Source organism: Corythoichthys intestinalis, chromosome 10, assembly GCF_030265065.1.
Source record: "Corythoichthys intestinalis isolate RoL2023-P3 chromosome 10, ASM3026506v1, whole genome shotgun sequence".
Taxonomy (NCBI): domain Eukaryota; kingdom Metazoa; phylum Chordata; class Actinopteri; order Syngnathiformes; family Syngnathidae; genus Corythoichthys; species Corythoichthys intestinalis.
Genome location: NC_080404.1, coordinates 15,130,043 through 15,155,079, shown reverse-complemented (window position 1 = coordinate 15,155,079; position 25,037 = coordinate 15,130,043). Strand labels below are relative to the sequence as shown.

The following is a 25,037-nucleotide window of genomic DNA, read 5'->3' as shown; positions in this document are numbered from 1 at the left end:
TCAACATGTGTTCCGAGAATGTTAGTGCAGGTGGTGAAAAAAGGAAAAAGGTGAGGCTTACCATTGAAATGAAGATGGAAATGATAGAAAAATATGAGCATGGTATGTCCGTCCGTGAACTGGCTTGACAATATGGCCGTAGAATGTCTACGATCTCGACGGTCCTTCTCCGACCTCCGTTCGCCAGTCTTTCTAAGTTAAGGTGACAATTATTATGATAGTAAGATTGCCAGCTTCGTCAGATTTTTAATCATTTATTTCAGAACTTGTGCAACACAACATGCCTAGTTTGCCTACTGTCCACCGCAGCTGAACATGAAAAGTTAAAATAAAAAGTCCTCTCACTCTGGCACGTCACCCACTCCGTGCGTTCAGGTGCACCACGCAAAACACATCCACCACATTAGAACCCGATTCGTTACATTGTTACCGGTATTAATATTATTACTATTACTATTATTATATTATTATTCAGATTTTTATTAAAAAATTCAGCATGTATTAAGGATTTAGTGTAGGTTTAGGGCTGTGGAACAAATTAATGGAATTATAGTGAAATCTTATAGGAAAATCCTGCCCGACATACGACCGTTTCGACTTACAAACAAGGTCCTGGAACGAATCAACTTCGTATGTAGTGGTATCATAATACACTCGTTTTTTTCATTATGGACATATTAACTTGTCATGCTATTTCCTAACAAGCCACAAATTGAGAAGCTCTACTAAAAGTATGTAATCTCCTCTTCAGATGTTTCATGAACCAAACTTATTCCAGCTATTTTAAAAATAAGCAGCTGAGGAAATATTCTCCAAAGTTGTCTACAGCTACATCTTGGTTAATTGTATTTTTACACACTGTGCTGTGCTTATTTCTTGCCTTTATTTAATTGTCATTTTGTTATTTCTCGGGAACAGGGAGTTATGTACGTGCTAGTCCAACTGCAAGGAAAATAGATGTTAAGTGTGAGACTCAACATTCCCTTAATGTAACTTAGAAACTGTAAACAACCATAGTCCCGTTGCTTTACTGGCTTAATGAATGTGCGTCTCATTTGCTTTCATTCCTTCTCACAAGTGACAAGATCATAGACAACATTGTCTTTCTAATTTAATAGCTCATCAACCCCACTCTGCTTTTTCCCTTATAATCCACTTGAAAGTCGTTCAGAAAATTGTTAAGGTGGTGTAATAGCTGATTTTTGGGTCCATTATGTAACTAAAGTATTTAGCAGCTTCTTGTCTTGTGTTTCTGTTCTGGGATACTGATTATTGTCATAATCATTTTTGTTTGTGACCTTCTGCTAACCCCTCCTAGTTCTAGCATTCACTGTCATGCCAACGTGATAGAGCAGTGGTTCCAAACCACCGGGCCGGTGATCGGGTTCGGACGCACAGACAAACCTACTCTAATGACTAGTCTGAGTAGCGATATATGAATGTTGCCCTCTAGTGGTGGCTGGCATTACTGGGCTGTTTACACACCTCAGTAGCAGCGCAGCGTCAGTCAATGTAAATATTAACTTTAGCTGCCTGCTGCTGGCTGAGTGCTGCGGGCGGCACACCTCAGCAATGGCGGATAGGGTACTTCTGGTCGTTTTGCTCGAATAAGTCAACAGATATAATAAAACTGGATAGTGTGTCGTCATAGAACTCAATTGGAGCTAGCATCTATTTTTTTAGTATCTATGTGTGTGGATCTTCGATAATGACGTATGAGGTCAGCGCATCAGAATTGTTCCCCTATAATAATAAGCCCACACGCTGTAGCAAAGATTACTGAAAAACTGACGTCTTTGGATAGCTTTTTATGGGGGAAAAGGCCACCTAATGAGTCAGAAGAGGAGCCTACGCTACTGTAAGTCCACGCTGCATAATATATGGCCAAAAGTTACTTGAAGAGGCAATGAAGCCTTAAAAGCTGCTTTGGCACATAACAACTAAGCACCCTGGAATAATGTACAAACCTTTGGAATTTTTTAAACCAAAATGTGCGAGCACGAAGGACAGAAACAATAAGTGAGGGTACCACATCAACAAAAGCGATTGCACTGAGAACATCATACCTCATGGCGAACCGTAATGCTAAAGCCAAGAAAACTTTCACGATTAGTGAAGAACTCACAGTATTTTGCCAGCGACCAAAGATATTTGCCGTCAAGGTTTAGGAGAGGCCGCTGTTAAAAAAGGTTGATTCAGCGTCTGGTGAGTTACATTTTGCCTGCACTTAACTTTTGATTTTTATCCCCGTAGTGTTATTTTATATTTACTGTATTTTTCTGCCACACATTGCTGGTCTGTGAAAAAAGGCCCACATCACACCGGTCCGTGGTGCAAAAAGGTTGGGGACCACAGTGATTGAGCACCTAACGACTTGCCTGCTGGTAAACTGACCCAAAGTATGGTTTTTGTCATCGTTTGAAATTGAACAATTCCGGTTCCGATCCCGACTACATGTTTTGATTCCGGTACTGAACGATTCTCAAATCCGATTCTTTTAAGAGGCTGTGTCAAAAAAAAAAAAAAAAAAAAAAAAGCAGGGTTAAAAAAATTGCATACTTTATATTAATGTCTTAACTTCTCGATTTTTTAAAAATTATATGAACATCTCACAGGGCTATTTTTAAAGGGGAAGTTTAGAATTTTTGACACCAGGCTTAACCTTCGAGTAAGGGGGGTTAATTAGTCAGTGGAGTTGATTTCAAAATATTCTGTATCATTTGTTAGTCTTTTATTATTTTTATCCTGAAAATACAGCCAACCCTATTGATTGCATGCGTCATCTGTGATTCTCCTGTGTACAAATGTTTTTTTTAAAAGTATGCTAATTGGCCATACTAACTTAGCATAGCCACTCCGGAGCCCTGAAAAATAATAGAAGACTAACAAACGATACTGAATATTTTGAAATCAACTTCACTGACTAATTAACCCCCCCAACTCGAAGATTAAGCCTGATGTCAAAAATTCTGAACTCCCCCTTTAACTTGTATATAAATATCAGTCTTTGAACTTGAATGTGATGAAGTTTCTTTCCACAGGAGGGCACTTTCACAACGCTGTTTATTTTTCAAAAGCTCACGGAGAAAACATTTACAGTACACATAGTTTTGCCATACATGTACCTTAGCTGGAAGCTACGACGAAGCGTTAGTAAAAATTCTTCTATTGATTATAATTTGATCATATTTTAATACTGTTGATTTTAACATAGGTGGCACCGCGGTACGTAAACTACGTACAGTAGCTGCTATAGGCTATACTATATAGACTAAGAAGTCTACTGCTTTAAGATGTTGTTTACTTATGCCGTCGAGTCTTTCTATTCGCATCTAGTTCTCTATACGTGTGCTATCTACCATAGCCAGATGTAATAATACGACTTATTCTCGTACTATTCCATCCATCCATCATCTACTGCTTAATCCGGGGTCGGGTTGCGGGGACAGCAGAAGAGAGACGTAATTTATTGTACTTACTTAGTTCTGACTAGTTAAAGGTCCGGCGCAGCGTATTAAATGCGCGGCACTCAGCTTTGTACTACTTGGCATTTGTATTCCATGAAGCTGGAAGTGTTTAATCATATTGGTCGTGCAGCCACCTTTGCGTGATGTAATTTTGTTGCAAATGTGTTTTTTTGGAAAGTTGAGCCAAACTTTTGCGCGTCGTCACACCGTGTCCATGGTTGTAATCAAGTTGCAATGCACAAACACACGCTTTTTGTAGCTGCTTCTTCATGGTTTTCGGCAGCAATTTTTTCCCCCGCTCGGCGGTCAGGGCATCGAAACATGGAATGCAAATTTAAAAATTCAAACAGTTCCGGGAGCATTGGAGTGTTAGAACCGGATCCCATCGATGCTCGATGCCCAAACCTACCCATATACATTTGACAGTAAATATCCCCTTGTTTAATGACTCCTAACCAGCAAAAGTGTGGTATCTAATAAACTGGATTATGATAACAAATTCCATTTCCGATAAGGTTTAGAATGAGTACCGTGTGCTTCACTAATGTAAGTATTGATAGTAAGTAGTATGTAACATAGGATGTTGCTCTATGAACACAGGATTTCATAAATGACTTTGGGAAATCAGCTGCGTTATCTGTGATGTAGCCGCCCAGAAAAGCGTATTAGCGCATAGATGGATGAAGCCATTGTGAAGCTAAATGACAGAGTGCTTCATATCGCCGGAAGGGCATAATGAAATGGGAATCATGTCAGTGAAATTATTCTTCAACACTGCTGTGTAACATTCACACAAAACACCAAATGCTTAAGTTTTAGTTCCCTTAGGTGCTCTGAGGGAGAAGAACTGGAAAAATGCTTTGTCATTTTGTTTTCAGTTCAGCTGAAATAATGCAAAACCTGTCAGTCAGTACACCGGGTATTTTCATTTCCAGAGTGAGAGTTTGAATACAAATTAGGGTTTTGTTCAGTCACAAAAACAGCTCAGACCTTTTCCAATATCCGCTCCAACAATTATATCATTTGGTAAATACTGTACTGAGGCTGGGTGATAGAGTGATCTATAAAATACTGTTTATAGATTTATTTTTAAATATGATATGGAATTAGACTAAATTAGATCATATTGATACCGTATATTTGGAATGTGTACCTTACGGCGCTTTCATTTTAAATAAGGTACTCTTGTTGTTATAAGTATTTATTTTTATTTGAACAACTGAGCATTTAATGATCCATGTGCAGAAAACTTAATTAATTTGACTAATTTGCCACTGTTTACTGAATTAGCCGGTTTATAAAAAATTACTTGACATGTCATATTTGGCTTTAAATTGGACTGAACATTTGCTCTCACTTTGCAAAGAAAATATCGAAATATATATTTGTACCGTACACCGTAATTCAGCACAAATATATCTGAATATGACTTTTGGTCCGTATCGCGCAGCCCTAGTAAATACTGCTGTAAATTTCACCACAACATAGTCAATGGACACAATAAAATGTAAAATTATAAACTAATGAGGTCCAATACCAAAGCTTTATACAAAATTTTACTCTTGTAAGGATAAATCAATTACAATTGTTTGTTTGTCAGAGTACGGTAATGACATTCCCATAAATGTTCATGAAAATAAAAATTGTACAGTTCATTCTGGTGTCCCTAGCGGTCTATTTCTAGTTCCTTACATATTTTTTTTATTCATTAAAAATTCTCTCTCAGAAAAAACAAAATCTTTCAGAAACTGGCTCTCAGTTGTGCTCACATACTAGTATTATTACCACCAATTTGACACCATTCATAACCTGTCAAGTGGTACAGTGAAATACAGTGTGAGGTGAAGCGCAGTGCAGATGACTAGGGATAAACGATGAAAGCAGCATATCTGGATTCAGTGAGAGTGAAACAACGAGAGGAGGGGGAATGCAAGGGGCAACCCCCTGATTCAAGACGAGGAATTCCTTTACTGCAGCAAGCTCCCTCTTCCCTCCTCCCTACCTGTCTACTGCTGCTGCCTCCCCTCACCATACTCCTCCAACCCCCACTCACACACACACGGAAGAGGGAACTCACGTTTAAGATGCGGGTGGGTGTGTTGGTGTGCGTGTCTGCTGCAGGGCACAGTGTATGCAGCAGCACATGGCTTGAAACACACCACCACACTCGTGACTCTCACCATTTTACTCTAGCCATCATCTATCTCTATCACTCCCCTGGTGCTGCTCCATTTATCCCCCCATTCTGTGTCATCCTACGTCCCTCCCTTTCAGATCATCTGTTCGTCTTCCCATTTGTGCTCAGTGTCTCTCTTTCTGCCACTTTTAGTCGCATGACATTGATTCCAAGGTTGTTGTGCTATTGACTGCAGCTTCGCGCCTAAATATTTCACGCAGCATCTCAGTGGCTGTATGCCAAAGGGAGTGAGGGCCGATGGGAGGAGTGTGTGTGTTGGGTGTTGGATGCGGTGGCGTTGGCAGGTTTGCTTTGCTCAGACGTTCTGCAACTGCTCCTGTCAAACAGGCTGGTGAACAGACGGGGAGGACTAACTTAGGCCACCTGCAAACACACATAAAATTCTCACCGCAGATGGGCACATGCACACGTCAGAATCATATTTGTGTATGTGAATGAGACCACTCCGCTGCAATGTTCCCCTGCCCCTTAAGATTGGTAAATGAGCACTTGCTACAGTGCATGCAGCAATTCAAGACTGTCTCTAATGCTTCTCTCTGCTTGACATCTGATCAGCAGCCTAATCAGTGTTTGGCCTCCCATGAAATCATGGGACAGCAATCAGCTTTGGACAAATATTTTTTTGTGTTCTTGCATGTGAGTGGCCTTTTTGTATTCTTTTAAATAGAAATCGAATCCAAATCCTTAAACACAGCTACATTTACAGTGAGGAAAATAAGTATTTGAACACCCTGCGATTTTGCAAGTTGTCCCACTTAGAAATGATGGATGGGTGTGACATTTTCATGGTAGGTGCTTGTCCACTGTGAAAGACTATCTTAAAAAAACAAACAAAAACGAATAAACCCCAAACAAAAACAAAAAAAAACATCAGAAATCACAGTGTATGATTCTTTAACAATGATTCTTTAACAATTTATTTGTATTATACTACTGGAAATAAGCATTTGTCTTTTAGCTAGAATTATGAGCCTCAAAGACCTGTTTGTTGCCTTTAAAAAGTCCACCTCTACACCACTTATTCTCTGAAATAAGTGGAGTGGCGGTGGAGTCTGACTTTTTGACCTGTTTGAGGCGGTTAGCTGCATATAAACACCTGTCCATCCCATACACCCCAAAGAGCTATCCAAAGACACTAGACACTAGGGCTGCAGCTATCGAATATTTTAGTAGTCGATTAATCGATGGACTAGTTAGTTCGAATAATCGAGAAATCGGATAAGGAACATGAAATAATTAAAATACCTGAGCTGAGCCTCAAATGGTATACCGTAATTTCCCAAATATAAGGCGCACTTGTGTATAATGCGCACCCCAAATTTACTTGTAAAATCTAGGGAAAATTATTGTACCTGTTTATAACGCGCACCCTAATTTTAGCACCAATAAATAGAAGAATACAAGAAAACAGAGCTCGTGTACAGATACAGAAATGTCATTTTACTGACTCGTGAAATACAGCACAAGCATAGCACATTGGTAGTTCAAAACATTAGCATAAACTTACAATATTTAGGGTAATAATATGATTTGACAACTTCTCCAACTTACCAGAATCTAGGAGAAAACAAAACAGATGTAACTTTTCTTTTAAAGGCTGCTGTATAACTTGCTCGTTTCATCATGATGAGTAATGTTTCTTCCATGGATTGATACGGTAAAATGAAAGTGAGAACGTAAGTCGGAAATCCGTGAGAGCTCATCGCTGTCAACACGACAATAACAATAGGAACTATTGTTATTTGGGTTTGTTTCCCGAAGGACAGATATAGTTGACAGACACAGGAAGTCTGTGTGCTTACGTTTGTTATGGTCCGAGTTGCGGCGCTGCAATAAACGTTGACTCAAATGAGTTCAAGAAACTAAATTCTGTGCTTTATGAAGAGTGAAAAAAAGCTGAATTTAACACAGACGAAATCATTCGGCTGATTAGAGTGAAGTATTACCGAAACAAAATGGTGACGTCACGTACCGTAATGGTTGGCAACGGGTCGCCGCATACGTTTCTTCAATACAACGTGGCCGTGTCAATAAAAAAAAAAACGGTTTATATACATATATATGTAATATATATTTCTGTCTCCATCCATGTACCCGTTTATAATGTGCACCATGATTTTACAAGTTGATTTTGGGGGGAAAAAAGTGCGCGTTATATTCGGGGAATTAGAGTTTTTTTTTTTTTAAATCGGGATCTATGTAAAACAAAAGAACAATTGGCTAACTTAAATTTAAAAAGTCTGCTAGGTTAAATGCTATAAAATGCTAAAGTTTTTTTTTTTTCAATGCTCTTAACAAATGGTTCAGACACATATTCCCACAAACAGCTAAATATATCTATAAACTAAATTATGAAGGTATTAAAAAACAATAGCTCAAACAAAAACTTAGCTTACGTTGGTCTTAACAGGGAGCAGTTGGATTCAGCCATGTGAAGAGAGGCAGACCAGAGGGCAGTGTACCCACCCTAATCAATAAAACTAAATGCAAACACTTTCAAAATAAACCATTACAACGCCACTTTAATTAAACCAATACTCGAAGCAACAACATTTAATTTGAATATCTTTTTTCTAATCGAATACTCGAGTTAATCGATTAATCTTTGCAGCACTACTAGACACAGAATTGTAGACCTATACAAGGCTGGAAAGAGTTACGGGGCATTTGCCAATTAGCTTGGTGGTATAAGATCCACCATTGGAGCAATTGTTAGAAAATGGAAGAAGCCAATCATGACTGTCAATCTCCCTCGGACTGGGAGTCCATGCATGATCTACCTCGTAGGATTTCAGTGATCCTAAGAATAGTGGAATGGTGAGGAGTCAACCAAGAACTACACAGGAGGAGCTGGTCAATGACCTGAAAGGAGCTGGGACCACTATTTCCAAGGTTACTGTTGGTAATACACCAAAGCCTCAGTTATGCTCTGCGTTGCGGTGACAGCAAAGTGACTACGGGGTCAATGAGCATTCGATAGTTCTGCGGTGAGGGAACGCGTTGCTTTGTAATTCACCGCCAAGCCACTAGAGAGGTGTGCCGTTATGTTTGTACAGTTTTGGGGCATGCTTGTTGACTTCCTCTAGTCTAGTTTAGCGGAGATAAAAATAAACAGTGCAAGATGGCCCTCTTGAATGTGGCTCTTCAGCTCATCAACATTGAATAAATGTCGATTATACAAATGTTGAGGCACAGGCAACACAGAAGACGGTTTCAAGGCGGTCTGTCTGACTTTTGATGCCGCACAGAGAGTTGTAGCCTCGGGTGGAAACCAGCAAGCTGTGGCGGCTAGCTTCAAACTAGCATCGAGCACTGCGTACAGCGTTTTGTCCGAGGTCTGCAAAGGCCTCCAGCCCAATTTGTTTGCCGTGTCCTACAACCAGCCAGTGGGAAGCCATAGCAGATTTCTGGCGGCTATGGAACTTCCCAAACTGCATTGGAAGCCTTGATGTTAACGTTATCATAAAAGCACTGAGGGACGTTCATTCAGTGATGATGTATCAAGTGTGAACTGTTGTTGAAAATTAAACATCAAAACTACTCGTTTGACACCAAACCTGTGTTTTATCCTACATATACTTGAAGTGTGACATGTAAATAAGTCACAGACTCACAACAAACATATGTACACGATAAATGATGACTTGCTCTTTGTTGATACTTTCGTCGACTTGGTCCTTTTTTGCGTGTAGCAAAATCATGTTTGACGATGGCGGTGATTTTGCGCTGAACTAGAAGCAACAGTCAGAGCGGACCAATCACAGTCCTTTTCCACCACGTCAAACGCGTTGATGCGACGCGAAGTCAGAAAATTAAGAAGGAGCAAGAGAGGCTACGGCAGCGGGTCGTAAATCGGGTCTCCCTTGACGGCGGAGGTCTGACGCGATAGCATAACTCTGCCTTAAGATGTCATGGTTTAAAATCATGCATGGCACGGAAGGTTCCCCTGCCTAAACCAGCACATGTCCAGGCCCGTTTTAAGTTTGACAATGACCATTTGGATGATCCAGAGGAGTCATGAGAGAAAGTCATGTGGTCATATGAGATCAAAATGGAACTTTTTGGTCTTAATTCAACTCCTAGTGTTTGGATGCAGAAGAATGCTGAGTACCAGCCCAAGAACACCATCCCTACTGTGAAGCATAGGGGTGGTAGCATCATGCTTTGGAGGTGTTTTTCTGCACATTGGACCGGACGACTGCTAGGTAATAAGGAAAGGATGACCAGGACAAAGTATTGTTAGATTTTGGGCAATAACCTGCTTCCCTCAGTTAGACAATTGAAAATGGGTCTAGTCTTCCTACATGACAATGTCCCAAAGCAGACAGCCAGAATAACCAATGAGCGAATTCGTAAAAACAATATCAAGGTTCTGTAGGGGCCTAGCCAGTCTCCAGACCTAAACCCAAAAGAAAATCTTTGGAGGAAGCTCAAACTCTGTGTTTCTTAGTGACAGTCCAGAAACCTGATTGATCTAGAGAAGATCTGTGTGGAGCAAGAGTGCAAAATCCCTGGTGCAGTCTGTGCAAACCTGGTGAAAAGATACAGAAAACGTTTGACCTCTGTAATTGTAAACAAAGGCTACTGTACCAAATACTGACATTCTCAGGTGTTCAAATACGTATTTGCAGCAGTATAATAAAAATAAATAGTTAAGAAACATACTGTGATTTCTGGATTTTTTTTCTCAGATTGTCTCTCACAGTGGACAAGCACCTACCATGAAAATTTCAAACTCGGCCATCATATTTAAGTGGGAGAACTTGCAAATTCGCAGGGTGTTCAAATACTTATTTTCCTCACTGTACATGCAAAATCAAGACAAGGTTCCTTCATAGTAAGCACTATTTGTGATTTACACTAGAGTGATGTCTGATTTAGGAGGGAGCTTTACCTTAAAGAACCTTATTTACCTGAGCTGATGTCATCATATATACATTAATTTGCTCTATATTATAATATTAATACAGTATTAATATACATTATGAATATATACAGTATATGCTTCTCACCTGAAATGAGCTCTAGATCCCAAGTGACCCCGTGGTAGAAAATAAATGGATAGGTAGAGTTTAGCTGTGGCTTACCTGTCTTTGTTCATCTGATCATCTCACCACTGCTAGGGCCTATGTTGTTGGCAGTATGTTTTGTGTCAAATACCCAACTAAAAGCTCTGTGACTCTGGATTAAACAACTGTGCAACCACGACTGGCAATCAGACTGTGATAGCATCTCCCTGCTTGGTTTGAAGGTGTAAACTGCAAATAGTTGCACCTCAGTAATTTTGAAAAGAAATGTAACCAGCAAATTCATCGTTTTTACACTACTCTAAACCCAAACATGTCCACTATATCTATGCTGTAATAATATGATGTGAAAATTGTACAAACTGGTCCTGCATACATCATTGCATGTTTTTCAACAGTATAGGACATTGCTCAATTGTGTCTACATTGTGCTCAGTTCGAGTTGTTATGATACAACTGTGGCATATTTTATGCATAATGCATGATTTGAAGCATCAGAAATATTAACCGCTTCTGGCATTCTTGTACGCTGCATTTTCACTACCTCCACCGTACTCAATGTACATGCATGTGTAAGGAGATGTGACAGACCATTTAATGCCTTAAAAGGCTTGATTGTGGTTCCGGAGAAGATGCCATGATCTGTGTGATTGGAAACGTGCTGCGCATATGTACACTCCTACTTTTGCAGCATGAGAAAAAGGGTTTCCCCAAGCTGTGCTCAACTGCACCCCCTCCTCCCGTCCAGTTTCTGGCACAACTGAGACATGTATCTAGGCTGCTTTTCACACCCTGCAGTTTCTCTGTCAGTGGTGCTCTTAACATTGGTTCATTTATGTTGAGTGTGTGGCAATTACTTTGAAATATAAACATGAATAACATAAGGTTGTACAATTAGTAAATGGAAAACATTTGAATTAGGGAGAATTATTGGAATTACATCGTTTATACATAAACCATTTATAAACAAATATGTGACAAGTGGCTGCCATTCAGACGCTTCTCAAATCTTTCAAAACAAATAACTTAATGGATTATATTATTACTGTTTAAATGTATGACTCTTTTTTCACTGTTTTTACAGATTTGGAGAGGCTCCCCTTCATGGCATGGCCAGAGGATGTTGTGTACACCGGGATCATCAGAGGGTAGGTTCTCACCCCCTTTCAATTTCCGTTTCAGTCCTGTACATATGAGCATAAGCCTTGTGGTGAAGCAAAAGCTTTCGTTTTGCTCGAGGAAACCTCCCACTTCACCTTTAATACTTTCTAACAAAATGATGCATTGATTTACACAGTAAAGCCTTAAATAGCAGCTATCCCTCATTTTGGGCTCTCTTAGGCTAACATCTGCTGTTCTGTGATAAAAGCGGGAGTGATTGTAAGGGGGAGTGGGAGGAATGAAAAGTTGGAGGGTGAAAAGTTGCTGATTTTATCTTAAAGTCAGCTGTAATAGCTTTGGGATGGTGAGATGGGAGATACCTTCAGCGATGATGACTGCAGAGGGGAAAATAAAGGCATGAAGCAGAGGTGGAGAGAAACTCAGAGGTGGGTAAGAGTATTAATGCGTACACCTCTGTGTATTTGGTGACTGTCCAGACTAGATGGGCCCGGCTTGGGCCGCTTGTGCCAGATGATGATGTGCTGATTCACTGCAGTAGTCTTGAGGAGGAGGGAGAGAGGTTACTGTGGCGGCACTGCAGCTTGGATTACCTCCATTGTAGACTTACTTGCCCTGTCATTAAGAATTACTCATGAGTTAAGTAGATCATGCAGGGTCCAGTAGAGCTGGATCACACACTGTTATGTTATCACTGTCCATCCTTAAGATAGGGCTTAATGATCATTACCAGGTTCTCATTTTTCCTTTTCCTTGTGGAAATGTGTTTTGAAGAAAGTGTGCGTCTTAGTTGTCACATTTGTCAAATTCCAATGTCTAATCACACAGGTGTAACTTGAAGGCCTTTAAGCTCGTTCATGGGAATACAAAATATCAATAGTTGATTGGCATCAGTGAATTGATGTATTTGCCCTAAGAAAGAAAGGTCAGCGATATTACAATGTATTGATCTCCAGGCTTGGCAGTGTAAAGAGGGCTTATTTTTTGATTAAACGATACATGCACACTGTTTGATGCTTATTTTTTACTTGAAAAATGCTGACTCATTTTTTATAAATGATTTTGGTCATAATTTGTATAGTGTACCATTGAAGATGCAGCACTTCCATTCATATAAGCGCAAGAACTTGAACAGAACGTCTCCAAGTTTGCCTTTCCATAGGTTAATTCAATAATTTCAAAAGAAGAACAGTGGTATGAAAAAATATCTGAACCTTTTGGAATTTTTCGCATTCATGCATAAAATCACCATCAAATGTGATCTGATCTTTGTCAAAATCAAACAGATGAAAGTGCAGTGTCTCCTTTAGCTAAAACCACCCAAACATTTATAGGTTTTCATATTTTAATGAGGATAGCATGCAAACAATGACAAAAGGGGGAAAAATAAGTAAGTGAACACTCTGACTAAGGAGACTTAAAGAGCAATTGAAACCAATTTTTACCAAAGATTTTAAGTCAGGTGTGTGTCCAATCACTGATAAGTGGTTTAAAGCTGCCCTGCCCACTATAAAACACACACCTTGTAAGAATTGTCTTGATGAGAGGCATTTTTTTTATGTGCATCATGGCTCGGTCAAAAGAGCTGTCTGAACCTGCGATCAAGGATTGTTGATTTGTATAAAGCTGGGAAAGGATACAATGCCATCTCTAAAAGTCTGGATGTTCATCAGCCGACAGTCAGAGAAGTTGTTTACAAATGAAGACAGTTTGGCACTCTTGCTTCTCTCCCAAGGCGTGGCCGTCCACCAAAGATGATGCCAAGAGTTCAGCGCAGAATACTCAGAGAGGTAAAAATACGGTGTCTGCTAAAGACTTCAATCACTGGCACAGTCCAGTATCTCTGTGCACACATCAATTATATGTAAAACTATAGCCAAAAATGGTGTTCATGGAAGGACTCCACGGAGGAAGCCACTGCTGTCGGAAAAAAAAACAAAAACATTGTTGCTCGTTTAATGCTCGCAAAAAGGCACTTTGACACGCCACAGACGTTTTGGCAAAATATTTTGTGCACTGATGAAACCAAAATTGAATTGTTTGGGAGTAACAGACAATGTTATGTGTGGAGGAAAATGCAGCTCACCAACATCAACACCTCATCCCCACCGTGGAGCATGGCGGAGGGAGCATCATGATTTGGCGCTGTTCTGCTACCTCAGGGCCTGGACAACTTGCAGTCATTAATGGAATGACTGAAAGAATGAATTCAAAAGTTTATCAGGATGTTTTGCAGAAAAATCTGAGGCAGTCTGTCAGACAGTTGAAGCTAAAAAGACATGGACACTGCAACAAGACAATGGACCAAAATACAGAAGTAAATGAACTTCAGAATGTTTTCAGAAGAACAGAATACACGTTTTGGAGTGGCCAAGTCAAAGTCCAGACTTGAACCCAGTTGAGATGTTGGGGCATGACCTAAAAACAGCGATTCATGCCAGACATTCGAGGAATCTGACTGAACTCTACAGCAGTTTTGTAGAGAAGTATGGGCCAAGATTAGTCCTGATCGGTATACCAGACTGATCTGCAGCTACAGGAAGCGTCTGGTTTTAGCTATTGCTGCCAACGGGGGGGGAGCACAAAATATTAAATGCGATGGTTCATTTACTTATATTTTACTTATTATTTGTTTGCATACTATCCTCATTAAAACATGAAAACCTATAAATGTTTGGTTGCACTTTCATCTGTTTGATTTTGACAAAGATCAGATCACATTTGATGGTGATTTTATGCACAAATGTGAGAAATTCCAAAAGGTTCAGATATTTTTTCATACTACTCACTGTATTTCTTTTGAAATCATTGAATTAAGCTTATGGAAAGGCAAACTTGGAGACTTCCTTTTCAAGTTTTTGCGCTTAAATGAATGGAAGCGCTGCATCTGGAACGGTACAGTATACAAATTATGACCAAAATTATTTATAAAAATTCTTTTGTGTCAACATATGATGACATGCTCGAAATACGATGATTTACATCGGCAAGGAAGTCGCTAATCATTTATTTCAGAACTTGTGCAACACAGCTACTGTCGTCAGTAGTTGAAGCCAACAACAACAACAGAACATAAAAAAGAGAAAGTAAAAACTTCCCACTTTTCCACACCTCTTTCACTCTCCCATCAGGCACAGTGCGTTCAGGAATAGCATGCAAAACAAAACAGTCTCATTTGAACCGATTCGTTGTATTATTATTACTATTATATTATTATTATTCCGATATGTATTTGGCGGAAAACACTCAGGAGAGTTGAAGTTCCGCTCTGAGACCCCCAATTTGGCCAAATTTAAAAATTGTCAGATATGCACATGTGTTTCATCATTTGAAAGCTTAAAATCTCAATTTTCTGTGGGAAGAAAATTTTTGAACAGAAGGGCATTTTTTTTAAATTTTTTAAATGTTTTTAAACAGCGAAACCCTATCTGGAGGTGAGAGCACGTGAGAGCAGAATTAAAGACGCCATGACTTTTACGAGATATTATCACTTACTTACCTTGTTTCGATCCAAAAACTCCATGTAGAATGTATTACTGAGTGTCATGCCACAGCTGTGAATGGCAACAGCTGGATTTTTTGGGGATTGAATGGGTGAAACATGGTAATATAACAAGGGTCGCAATGCAGAAATCGCAGATATCAAGGAATGGTCGAGATGTTCTTTTTCATATATTTACTCTTTTAAACGTTTTTTTTTTTTTCAATTTTTCTCTGTTTGGATCGATTATTTATCATCTGACATATTGGAGAAAATGCTACAATAACAAAAAAAATATAAAATTAAGCGATAGTTATCAGGTCGATATCCGTGACTTTTTTACAGACACCATTTTTTTCATTGTGACGTAATTTGTTTAAAAGTTTTAAAATAAGTGAGTGAATTTTTTTTAAGTTTTTTTTTTTTAAACGAAATATTAGACATCAATTAATGATTCTAAGCTAAAAATGACGGAAATTTTGAATGAGAAATGTAATTACTTACCTTCTTTTTATGGCTGGGTTGAAACAGAAGCGGTTGCGCGACGTCTGTAAACTGGGTTTCTAGGATAAAACGGACAAATAAAAAATAGTTCGGGGGCTTTATGCACCATTAATCGGCTATGGCAGCATATTGACAGATATTGTTCTATCAAACACAACAGTTGTTTTGGTTTAAAATACAGCAGTTTCTTTTAAAGAGAAGTGCAAGAGCGGAAATTGCTTTTTCAGTCTTGTCTGTGTTTTCCGCCATTTATAAATTTATTTGTTTTGCTTTGTCTAATTGCTATTTGTTATTGTGCCTCCAGTATTTATGAGGGATTGAGTTAGCGTAGTTTCTTGGGCTGTGGAAAGAGTTATTCGAATTATAATGTATTCTTAGGGGAAATCCCGTTCGGCATATGTCCATTTTGATTTACAAACCAGGTCCAGGAACTAATAAAATTCATACGTGGAGGTAGCACTGTATTGTCTTTCATGGAGTTTGATGTGTAAGGATATAACACATGTTTTGAAGGTATTTGGATAACTTTAGCAAAATGTTAGTAATTGTAGTCACAGATACTGTGTGTCTCAACACATTTTACTGATTGTATCACAAGGTTAATTTACCCAATAGATTTAATTTCACTTTGAACAGTAGCACAAGCGCATGATCATGGTGAAGCAGTCACAAGTTGTCCTTCCACAAGTCTGGCCTCTACATGCGCCCTGAATTTACCAAATGGATCTTTTTGTTGACATGTTAGTTGATAGTCTGGGAAAGGATGTTGTATGTATTTTGGGTTCCACCATATATCTTTTTTTTTTTTTTTTTTTTTTTAATGTAAATCATGGTGCTTTCCTGAAATACAGCACATCAGTCTGATTGTTGATTTGATTTATGGTTGTGTGGCGACGTGGCCTATATTCGTTCTTTATTTACTGTCGATGTCATATGATCAATTCCCATTCAAGCATGAGTTGAGTGACAGTTAGCCACTGAAGGACGTAAAAGTAATTTGCCTTAAATGAGGCTTGGAGTGCAGGGAACCTGAATATACAGTAAGTGTTATAGAAAATGGGAGGATGGAAAATGGATATCTGTACATCTTATTTCTTTAATGCCAGCAATGGTCAAAATTGTCTTCATGTTTGCTTTCCGCCCAGTGTGTTTGACTAGGATGTCTTAAATGGTGACATAAACTTTCATAACAATCTTGAGTTGCACAGATATTATCTTTCCAGTTCATCTACTGTATGTGTCCATTTTGCATTCTTTTAATCTGAAGTTGTCTGTTATGAAAGCGTGGATGATGTAAATGAATAGTCCATTCCTAGCAATGTGTCTCCAACAAAACTCTTGCATTGAGATTGGCCTGATTTCATTAATGTTTGTCTCTGTTTCTCCCAACCGCCACCCAGAGGTGACAGTGGTGTACCAGAATGGGCTGCCAGTCATCTCGGTCAGTTTGCCATCCAGGCGAGAACGTTGTCAGTTCACTCTCAAGCCTCTGAGTGATTGTGTGGGAGTTTTCCTGCAACAGCTTCAAGCAGAGGACAGAGGAATCGATCGGGTGGCCATATACTCCACGGGTACTCTCTCGCTCTCTTTTATACGCACACATATTCTGTACACGCGCAATGCATCCATCTCCTTTAGTAGATTACGCATGCGCTTGCCCTTTCATGCTATCAAGTGTATTTTGATGCAGTTAAGTGTTCCTGCTACCACAGCATTGCAACAGATTTTCATCCTTTCACATGTGCCATGAAGTGAATTTTCACCGCTTCAATGCGCCACTATACAAGTACAATTGACGTTCGAGATCTTCTCTTAGCGTGGGAAGGCTTCTGCTCTCCCTCTTGTGATAATCGGAGCGAAACGTGCCCGATGGTCAAGAGAGCTGGAGGGTGTGTGGAGTGGTTAACCAGGAACTCTTTTATTGCTCCACTTTCCTTTCTCACCATGTTTCTCTTTTTTTCCCCCCCCCATCTCCAGATGGTGCAAGGGTCGCCTCCTCTACAGGCATAGACATTCTGTTACTGGATGATTTCAAGCTCGTCATCAACGACACCACCCACATTGTGCGACCACCAAGGAGAGGTGAGGATGTCCATGGTCGTTTCCTACAAGACAAGTAAGAAATAGTAATGATTTATTTGCCTTCTCATCAGAGTTGCTGCCCCATGAGGAGACAGAAAGGCTGAATGATGTCAAATTCTTGGTGCAACAACTTTACACCACTTTACGCATTGAAGAGCACCAACTCAGCAAAGAGCGAGAGCTGATCGGACGACTAGAGGAACTCAACTCTCAGCTCCGCCCCCTTGAGAAGGTCCTTTTACTGTTGATAAATGTCATTTTGTCATCTGCTGGTACTCACTTCATTCTCTTCTCCTTATAAGGAATAACATCATTCTGAAAGCATTATTAACTCACTGGCTGTCATTAACGGTACTAGACAAAAATGATAGGACGTTTAACGCCGTCAAAGGCATTGAAACATGAGCATTCACAGCCAGTCCTCCCAGTTTATATGAATTGGACTTCTATTGTCATCAGTGGCAGGCAAGGAGTTAATTAATTTTGGGTGTAGAATACAAAACTCATCTCAGTTTTTATCTATAATGACACGTGTTTTCACTATTTGGCATGTTTTTTTTTATTTTTTATTTTATTTTATTTTTTTTTTAATTTAAAACATCCAAATATTAATCTACAATGAAATATGAAACAGGCATGATTGCAACATTTATTAAAGTTTTTACAACGGAAATTGTGTGCATATAGTAATAAAATAGTAGGTCATCTGTGTCGGAAAACAGCAATCTCACCAGTGTCCTCTCCAGTGTCTAAGCTTGCTTGTTTTGAAACACACACGGCAACATTTGTTTTCATATCTTGGCAATATTGCTTTAGCCTTTAAGCCTTTAAAAGTGTGTGCGCAGTGATCATCACACACTAAATGTAACTTCTTGCGTTAGCGTAGCATTTAAGTTCACTTTAGCATTAGGTTAATGCTAATGGCGCGCGTCCTCTAAAACTCTGTCAATTTTTTTTTACATACAGTTTGTGGCTTCCAGGTGGGTTTAATTAATTGAAAATAATGTAGTTTTTCTGCTGAGTGTGTATTATCACCAAATTGGCATTGCCCTTGTAGACGCTACAACATGACATAACATCATTTTGAGTAAACGTCGACTAAAACTAGACAAAATTAGTTTTCGTCAACAAAAAACTAGATGAAGACAAACACATTTTGACAGGGCAGTTCCTGACTAATTTGGTACCCCAGGCAACATAATTTTAAATGTTTGCCTTTAAATCCGTGGCACTTTTAGTCCCCCATACCACAGAACTTTGAAATTATTAATTGCATATTTAATGGTGTATTTATTTAATTAACCTTGGCATGTTTAGGCAAAGGAAATTTACCGGGTATTTTAAAAGCACAATTTAACACAAGGTAAAAGTGGTTCACATCACATGAAAATAAGCAAGACAATTGTAGTCCCCGATACACTTTGTCCAAATTTCTCTACAGGCATGCAAACTTGCCACCTTTCGGCGAAATTTCGCCGTTTTGAAATCAAAATGGGTAATTCTTCTGAATCACGTAGATCCGAGGAGAAAAAAATGGGGGGGGGGGGGGGGGTGTCTGTCAACGAGCGAGTGAAACCGTTAACTTCAAAACCGTAGTCCATGCTCAAAACTACACTCTAGTACAGGGGTCCCCATCTGCCGGGCCGCGGACCGGTTCTGGTGCGCATTTGCTACCGAGCCGGACAGAAATAATAGTTTAATAACGACCGCATTCTGGCCGAATTAACCCTGTGCCCCTGCTTAACACACCAACATCCCTGTCTATTCTAGATATAATACTACTGGATAGATTAGAGTGTCGTCATAGAAATCCATTGATTGGACTGCTAGCAGTACATCTTGTTTGTGTATATAATGTATCTGTGCGCTTGTCCTCGATAATAACGTATTACTAGGCTGCGGGCGCAGCACATTTGTTCCCGGAAATAATTAGCCCCCACACGAGCGAAGATGAATGGAAAACTGACGTCTTTGGAGATATTTTACGGCGAAAAGGGCACCTGACGAGCCTACAACCTCGAAGACCCACGAATGGCGAAAGAGTGGATTCGTGACCCGTTTGTGAATAAACAGAGTGATTCGAGCATGTCTGTGCAACAGGAGGATCAACTTGTAGATATCGCAAATGACGGCGACCTTATTAAACGTATATTTGAGACAACAACTCTACCAAGGTTCTGGATTAAAGTCATCCCGGAATATCCTGACATCGCTACGAGAGCATTGAAAACCTTGCTGCAATTTCCAACATCGTATCTTTGGGAAGCGGGCTTCTTAATTTATGATTAACGACAAGGCGATGTCGTTAATGGTGAGAGCGGTGTGCAGTTTTTGTGTGCAGCTAACATGGCAGGATGTATCTGTGGAGAACTTTTCAACAAGTCTTTCCATGATCAAACATAAGTTAATATTCCTTTCTTTTAAGAAAGTTTGTGTAGTGTTTACTTTGGAATCGCTGCATTTGCGCATTTTGCGGCTATGTTTAACGTTACGCGCATGCACAGAACCGCATCGTTGCAATTTTTAATGGGTTGCAAAATTTGTCAGAACACCGGTCCGTGAAAAAAAGACCCAAATAACACCGGTCCGTGGTGCAAAAAAGGTTGGGGACCCCTGCTCTTGTCCGATGACCTAGACCTACAGTATCACCGGCTATTCACCGCCACTCTCTTCTCGTGACAACAAATGACTGACAATAGTGAGAGACAGGAGTACAGCTGTTCTCTGCAAATGGGACATACTGTATATTCTATAATTTAGATTTTGTATAATTTGCTACTTAATGCGTCTTATATGTTCTGATTTCAGGGTGAGAGATTTAGACTTGTATATATTAAATTATTAGCCTGGCTCTGCCAGACTATTCTCCCTGTATTTTTCAAACACTGAGAGAAATAGTCTGGGAACCATCCCATTAACGGCCTTTTCGAGCAGATACAAAATCAATCGACAAATCAGATTCGTTTATTTGCGTGACGTACGTGTAACGTCACTCTTGCGCGTCGAAAGTCGTCTCTTCAGCAACACAGATGGTGAACGGCAGAGCCGAGAATATGTTCCAATCCACGGTAAAATCAGTTTTAAATGACCAAAAACACATCGACACGAGTCATTGACAACAGTCTTTCTCGCGCTAGCCATGTCGAATAAACTCCGCTCTCTTCGTATGTTTACTTCCGCGCGCAAGTCCCTCGTCCTGCCGTCGCCATTTTACTAATGTCACGTCTGCTCGTCGCTGATTGGTCCACTCCGCTGTCTGTTTGCTGCGGCTTGCTCCGCCCTGGAAATTTTTTCCGTGGGAATGGTGGCCAGACTCAATAGCTGGAACAGCGTTGAGTCTGGTGTACCAGGCTATTAAATTATTATGTACTGTGTTTAATTCGAGATGTCTCTGGTTGCACTATGAAATGCACTTTTCTCCGCATGCCGTGTGTCCATGTTACTTTGTCACCTTTTTCACCCCTAACCAGTTTGCATGCCTGCTCTAAAATGGGAGGGGGAGTAAATTTAACTGAAACTTATCCATACCTGGCTGAATACTGAAAATATTTCTAAAACAACAGCCTGGCTAATGATACAGTATAATTTTGCTTTAGCAGTAAGTCATATAAACTCTATGTAAATAACCGCTAGCTTGCAGTTACGCTAAGTATGCTGTTGCTTATGCTGTTGAAAAAATCATCACAACAAACCTGTTTTTCTTCACGTTTATGCTCTTCTTTCTTTTTCTTCTGACCCGGAGGGCTTTCGTCTTTTCATGAAGTTGACTTGTCACCGTAACATCGCTCCATTGCGGAGGCTAAAAATAGCACCTTCAGGTAGCTCGCTGGTCTGCTGGGTGGTGAGACTAGGGCCTGTGGTGAAATTATCGCATCACTGGAAAAAGTGAAATGGGCAGAAGGCACACTAGAAAAATGATTTCATTATTATTTAAAGACTTTTTATTGTTTTGTATAATTTTTTGAATTCTGCAATCAAATATTATTTGAATATTTTTCTTGACGCCCTTTTGGACGCTGCTGCGCCCTTAGGCATTTGCTTAGCTCGCCTTATGGGCGGCACGGGTCTGCATTCTGAAATGACTAAAATATGACAAAGACCAATAAGTATTATCGTCCAAAAGACTAAGACAAAAGACTGCCAAAAACAACACTGCACCAATGGTGTTCCGCGTAGTGTTCCGATGGCTCCCGAGAGTCTGTTTATCACACACCAAGCGCCATTGGCACTGCTATGAAAAGGAGTTTCTGAAATGTACTCACAGTGTGCTCCATATTGGTTGTATGAAGAGCACATGTGCAGTGAGTGCATAGGTGCAGCAGTGTTGACAGATTGGGCAGGTTCTTGCTGAAATAGGTGGGTCATATGTACGGTGTGATTGGGCTGGAGACTGTTTTGATCTAGCAACCCTGAGGTGCAGCACAACGTTCGATCGTGATCTTTATACTTGGCTGTTGATGGTGCACATGTGATTTAAAACAGAAATATTATTTCTCTTGCGGACTGGTACCAAGTAGCTCATGGACCAGTACCAGTCTGCTGACCAGTGGTTGGGGACCACCGCTCTAAATGACTCCATCTCTCTCGACAACAATGTCATTAAGAGTAATCTAAGATCTTCATCTAATTACGTGACAAAAATATTCAAACTTTAAAAAAAAATAAAATAACATCATACTCATTAGTCTTAAAAAAAAGTATTGCTGTGGACACTACAGAAAGATTGACAACCAGAACTAACCAAAACCAGCTGTATGTACTAATGTTGAGGGCTTTATATTGCCCATGTGATTTATACATGTGTTTCTTTTTTGCACACTGTGCATTAGAGCTGTCCCGACTAGTCGACGTTGTCGACATCATCGATGACGTAAATACGTCGACGGGCAAAACATCGACTGGTAATGACGGGTTAAAAAAAAAAATTACATGCGCATAAAGTTTAGAATGGTGGGCGCTCACGATGTCCGCTTTTTTCTACGCTTGCCAAAATGGCCAGAGCGTGGAATTATTTCAAGGAAAATATGGAGGGTGCCACTGTGTGTATTCTTGCTAAGCTGAGCTCGCGTACCCGCACGTTGGCTATGAACGAACACTTGAAGCGCCGTCACCCAAATGTAATTTTGGAACACAACAAGAAACAACAAGCTAGCGCAGTGTTTTTCAACAGTAGTGTGCCATGAGAGATCGTCAGGTGTGCCGCGAGAAATCGGGCCGAGGTGCAGTAGGAGGGAAGGAAGGAGTAGGTAGAAAGTTCTCGGTTGTGTGCAGATGAGTGAGGTAGTGCTCGTGCCGCGTTCAAGAACTGCTCGGATTTCTCGCGATCAGCGACCTTGCTGTCCGCGACAATGTGGACCCCAGCACGTCTACTGCACATAATTTGGTTAGACTCGTCGTGTGTCGATATACTCGAAAGTGTCCTTGAAAAATAATGGCGGATTTTAAGTCCATAAAACTTTCTAATGATTTTTTTTAATTGAAGTTGCCTTTATGTGCGTCTTCTCAACTTGTATCATTGTTTTTTCCACATGTACTTCATGTTATTAATCTACTCTGCTGCTGCCCCTGAAAGCTGTAGATCTCGACATCTCTGTGCACAGCATGCAGATTGTATTTATTAGGATCATGGAAGCTCCCACTTGGGGGGAAAAATATATATACTGTACATACATAATATAATAAAAATGTATATGGAAACACAGCACTGGCCTGCTTATTATAATCCATGACTGCACCAATGTTTATTTTATAAAGTATTATCGTGAAATTACATATAGTAGTATACTATCAAATTAATACTATATATTTAATTTTTGTTACTATGACTATATGTGCCTTTCATTCAAAATAATTGTGGTAATATTTCAGTGTGCTTTCTGCTTTATCTATTTTCAGATTAAAACAAAAGTTGAACAGTCCCCCCCCCCCCCCCCCCCCCCCCCCCCCCCATAAAATGCGGAATGCGCACCATAATGAGCATCTGAACTCACACAAAGTATTCTGAAAATCATTTTCCGGGACATTGCAATTCATTTTAACAATATAGAACAACATAGAACAATATAGACATACCACAAAAAGAGTAAGAATTGTTTTGACTCCTGTTAAAAAGGTGAGGTCGCAGTGTTTCCGTTTATTTTTTGTACTAGTTAATGCCAGCAGCATTTGACCTCATTTTTTGTGATTTATTATTGATATTTATGTTATTTATTTACACGTTAATAAAAGAATTTAGGTGTTCCAAAATGTTTTTTTGTGAACTAATAAGCTTCAACAAAAAAATCATTATTAAATTAGTAAACAACAACAACAAAAATGATTAGATTAGTCGACTAATCGTAAAAATAGTCGGCTGACTAATCGGGAGGAAATTAGTCGATTGGGACAGCCCTACTGTGCATTATTTCCTAATACAATTTGTTTCACTTATAGGTAAAGCAGGAGCTGAGTAGGAAGGCGGAGCGACGCACCACCTGGGTGCTATGGGGCGGCATGGCATACATGGCCACCCAATTCGGCATCCTTGCTAGACTGACCTGGTGGGAGTACTCTTGGGATATCATGGAGCCTGTCACCTATTTCATCACCTACGGCACAGCCATGGCTATGTATGCATATTTTGTGCTCACACGCCAGGTAAGAAAATTGACACGGTTGCCAATTTACATAGATGAGGGAGAAATTAAAGGGAAAATTCTGGTTTTGAAATTGAAAGCTGATTGTGCCTCATCCAGAGGACAAAAGGGGTCATGAATGCTTTGATGAGTGTGAAAATGATATGAATCATCTCTGGCCTTTGACATTACCAGTTCTCTCCCCAATTGCATAGCTATTTTGGAATGTCTCGTAGCATTATCAGATGAGGGAATATCATTTGGAAGAATGACTTGAATCAATGTAATTTCAGGTCTTTGCTTCCCCTTGAGAACACTGGGTACTCTGCAGCTTGACTTCACCATTAACTTGCTTCAGGGCAATAACAGTAGCTGAATCTCGACATAAAATTGAAATCTGGTGTCAGAAGAGAACTCAAAACACCAAAATGTTATTCTATTTTTCCATAGTCATGAAGCAAAATCTTTGTATTTAAGGGCGATAACATGCTATATTGAGATGATTGTTGTTGCTCCTGAAACGAAATATTAGATATCATAATTAAA

The 25,037-nt window shown here is 39.7% G+C and overlaps 1 protein-coding gene across 3 annotated transcripts in view; it reads left to right on the top strand.

The window, feature by feature from the left end:
* mcu (mitochondrial calcium uniporter) overlaps positions 1-25,037 on the top strand; it is a 100,020-nt gene that overhangs the window by 63,933 nt on the left and 11,050 nt on the right. For all 3 annotated transcript variants that reach the window (XR_009064651.1, XM_057848527.1, XM_057848526.1), the window contains exons 3-7: positions 11,776-11,839; positions 17,196-17,366; positions 17,773-17,877; positions 17,949-18,109; positions 24,310-24,513. Coding sequence is in view for 2 of the 3 variants with exons in the window: in XM_057848527.1 (XP_057704510.1) it covers positions 11,776-11,839; positions 17,196-17,366; positions 17,773-17,877; positions 17,949-18,109; positions 24,310-24,513 (705 nt within the window). In the remaining variant the exon portion in view is untranslated. The remainder of the gene's footprint in view (positions 1-11,775; positions 11,840-17,195; positions 17,367-17,772; positions 17,878-17,948; positions 18,110-24,309; positions 24,514-25,037) is intronic.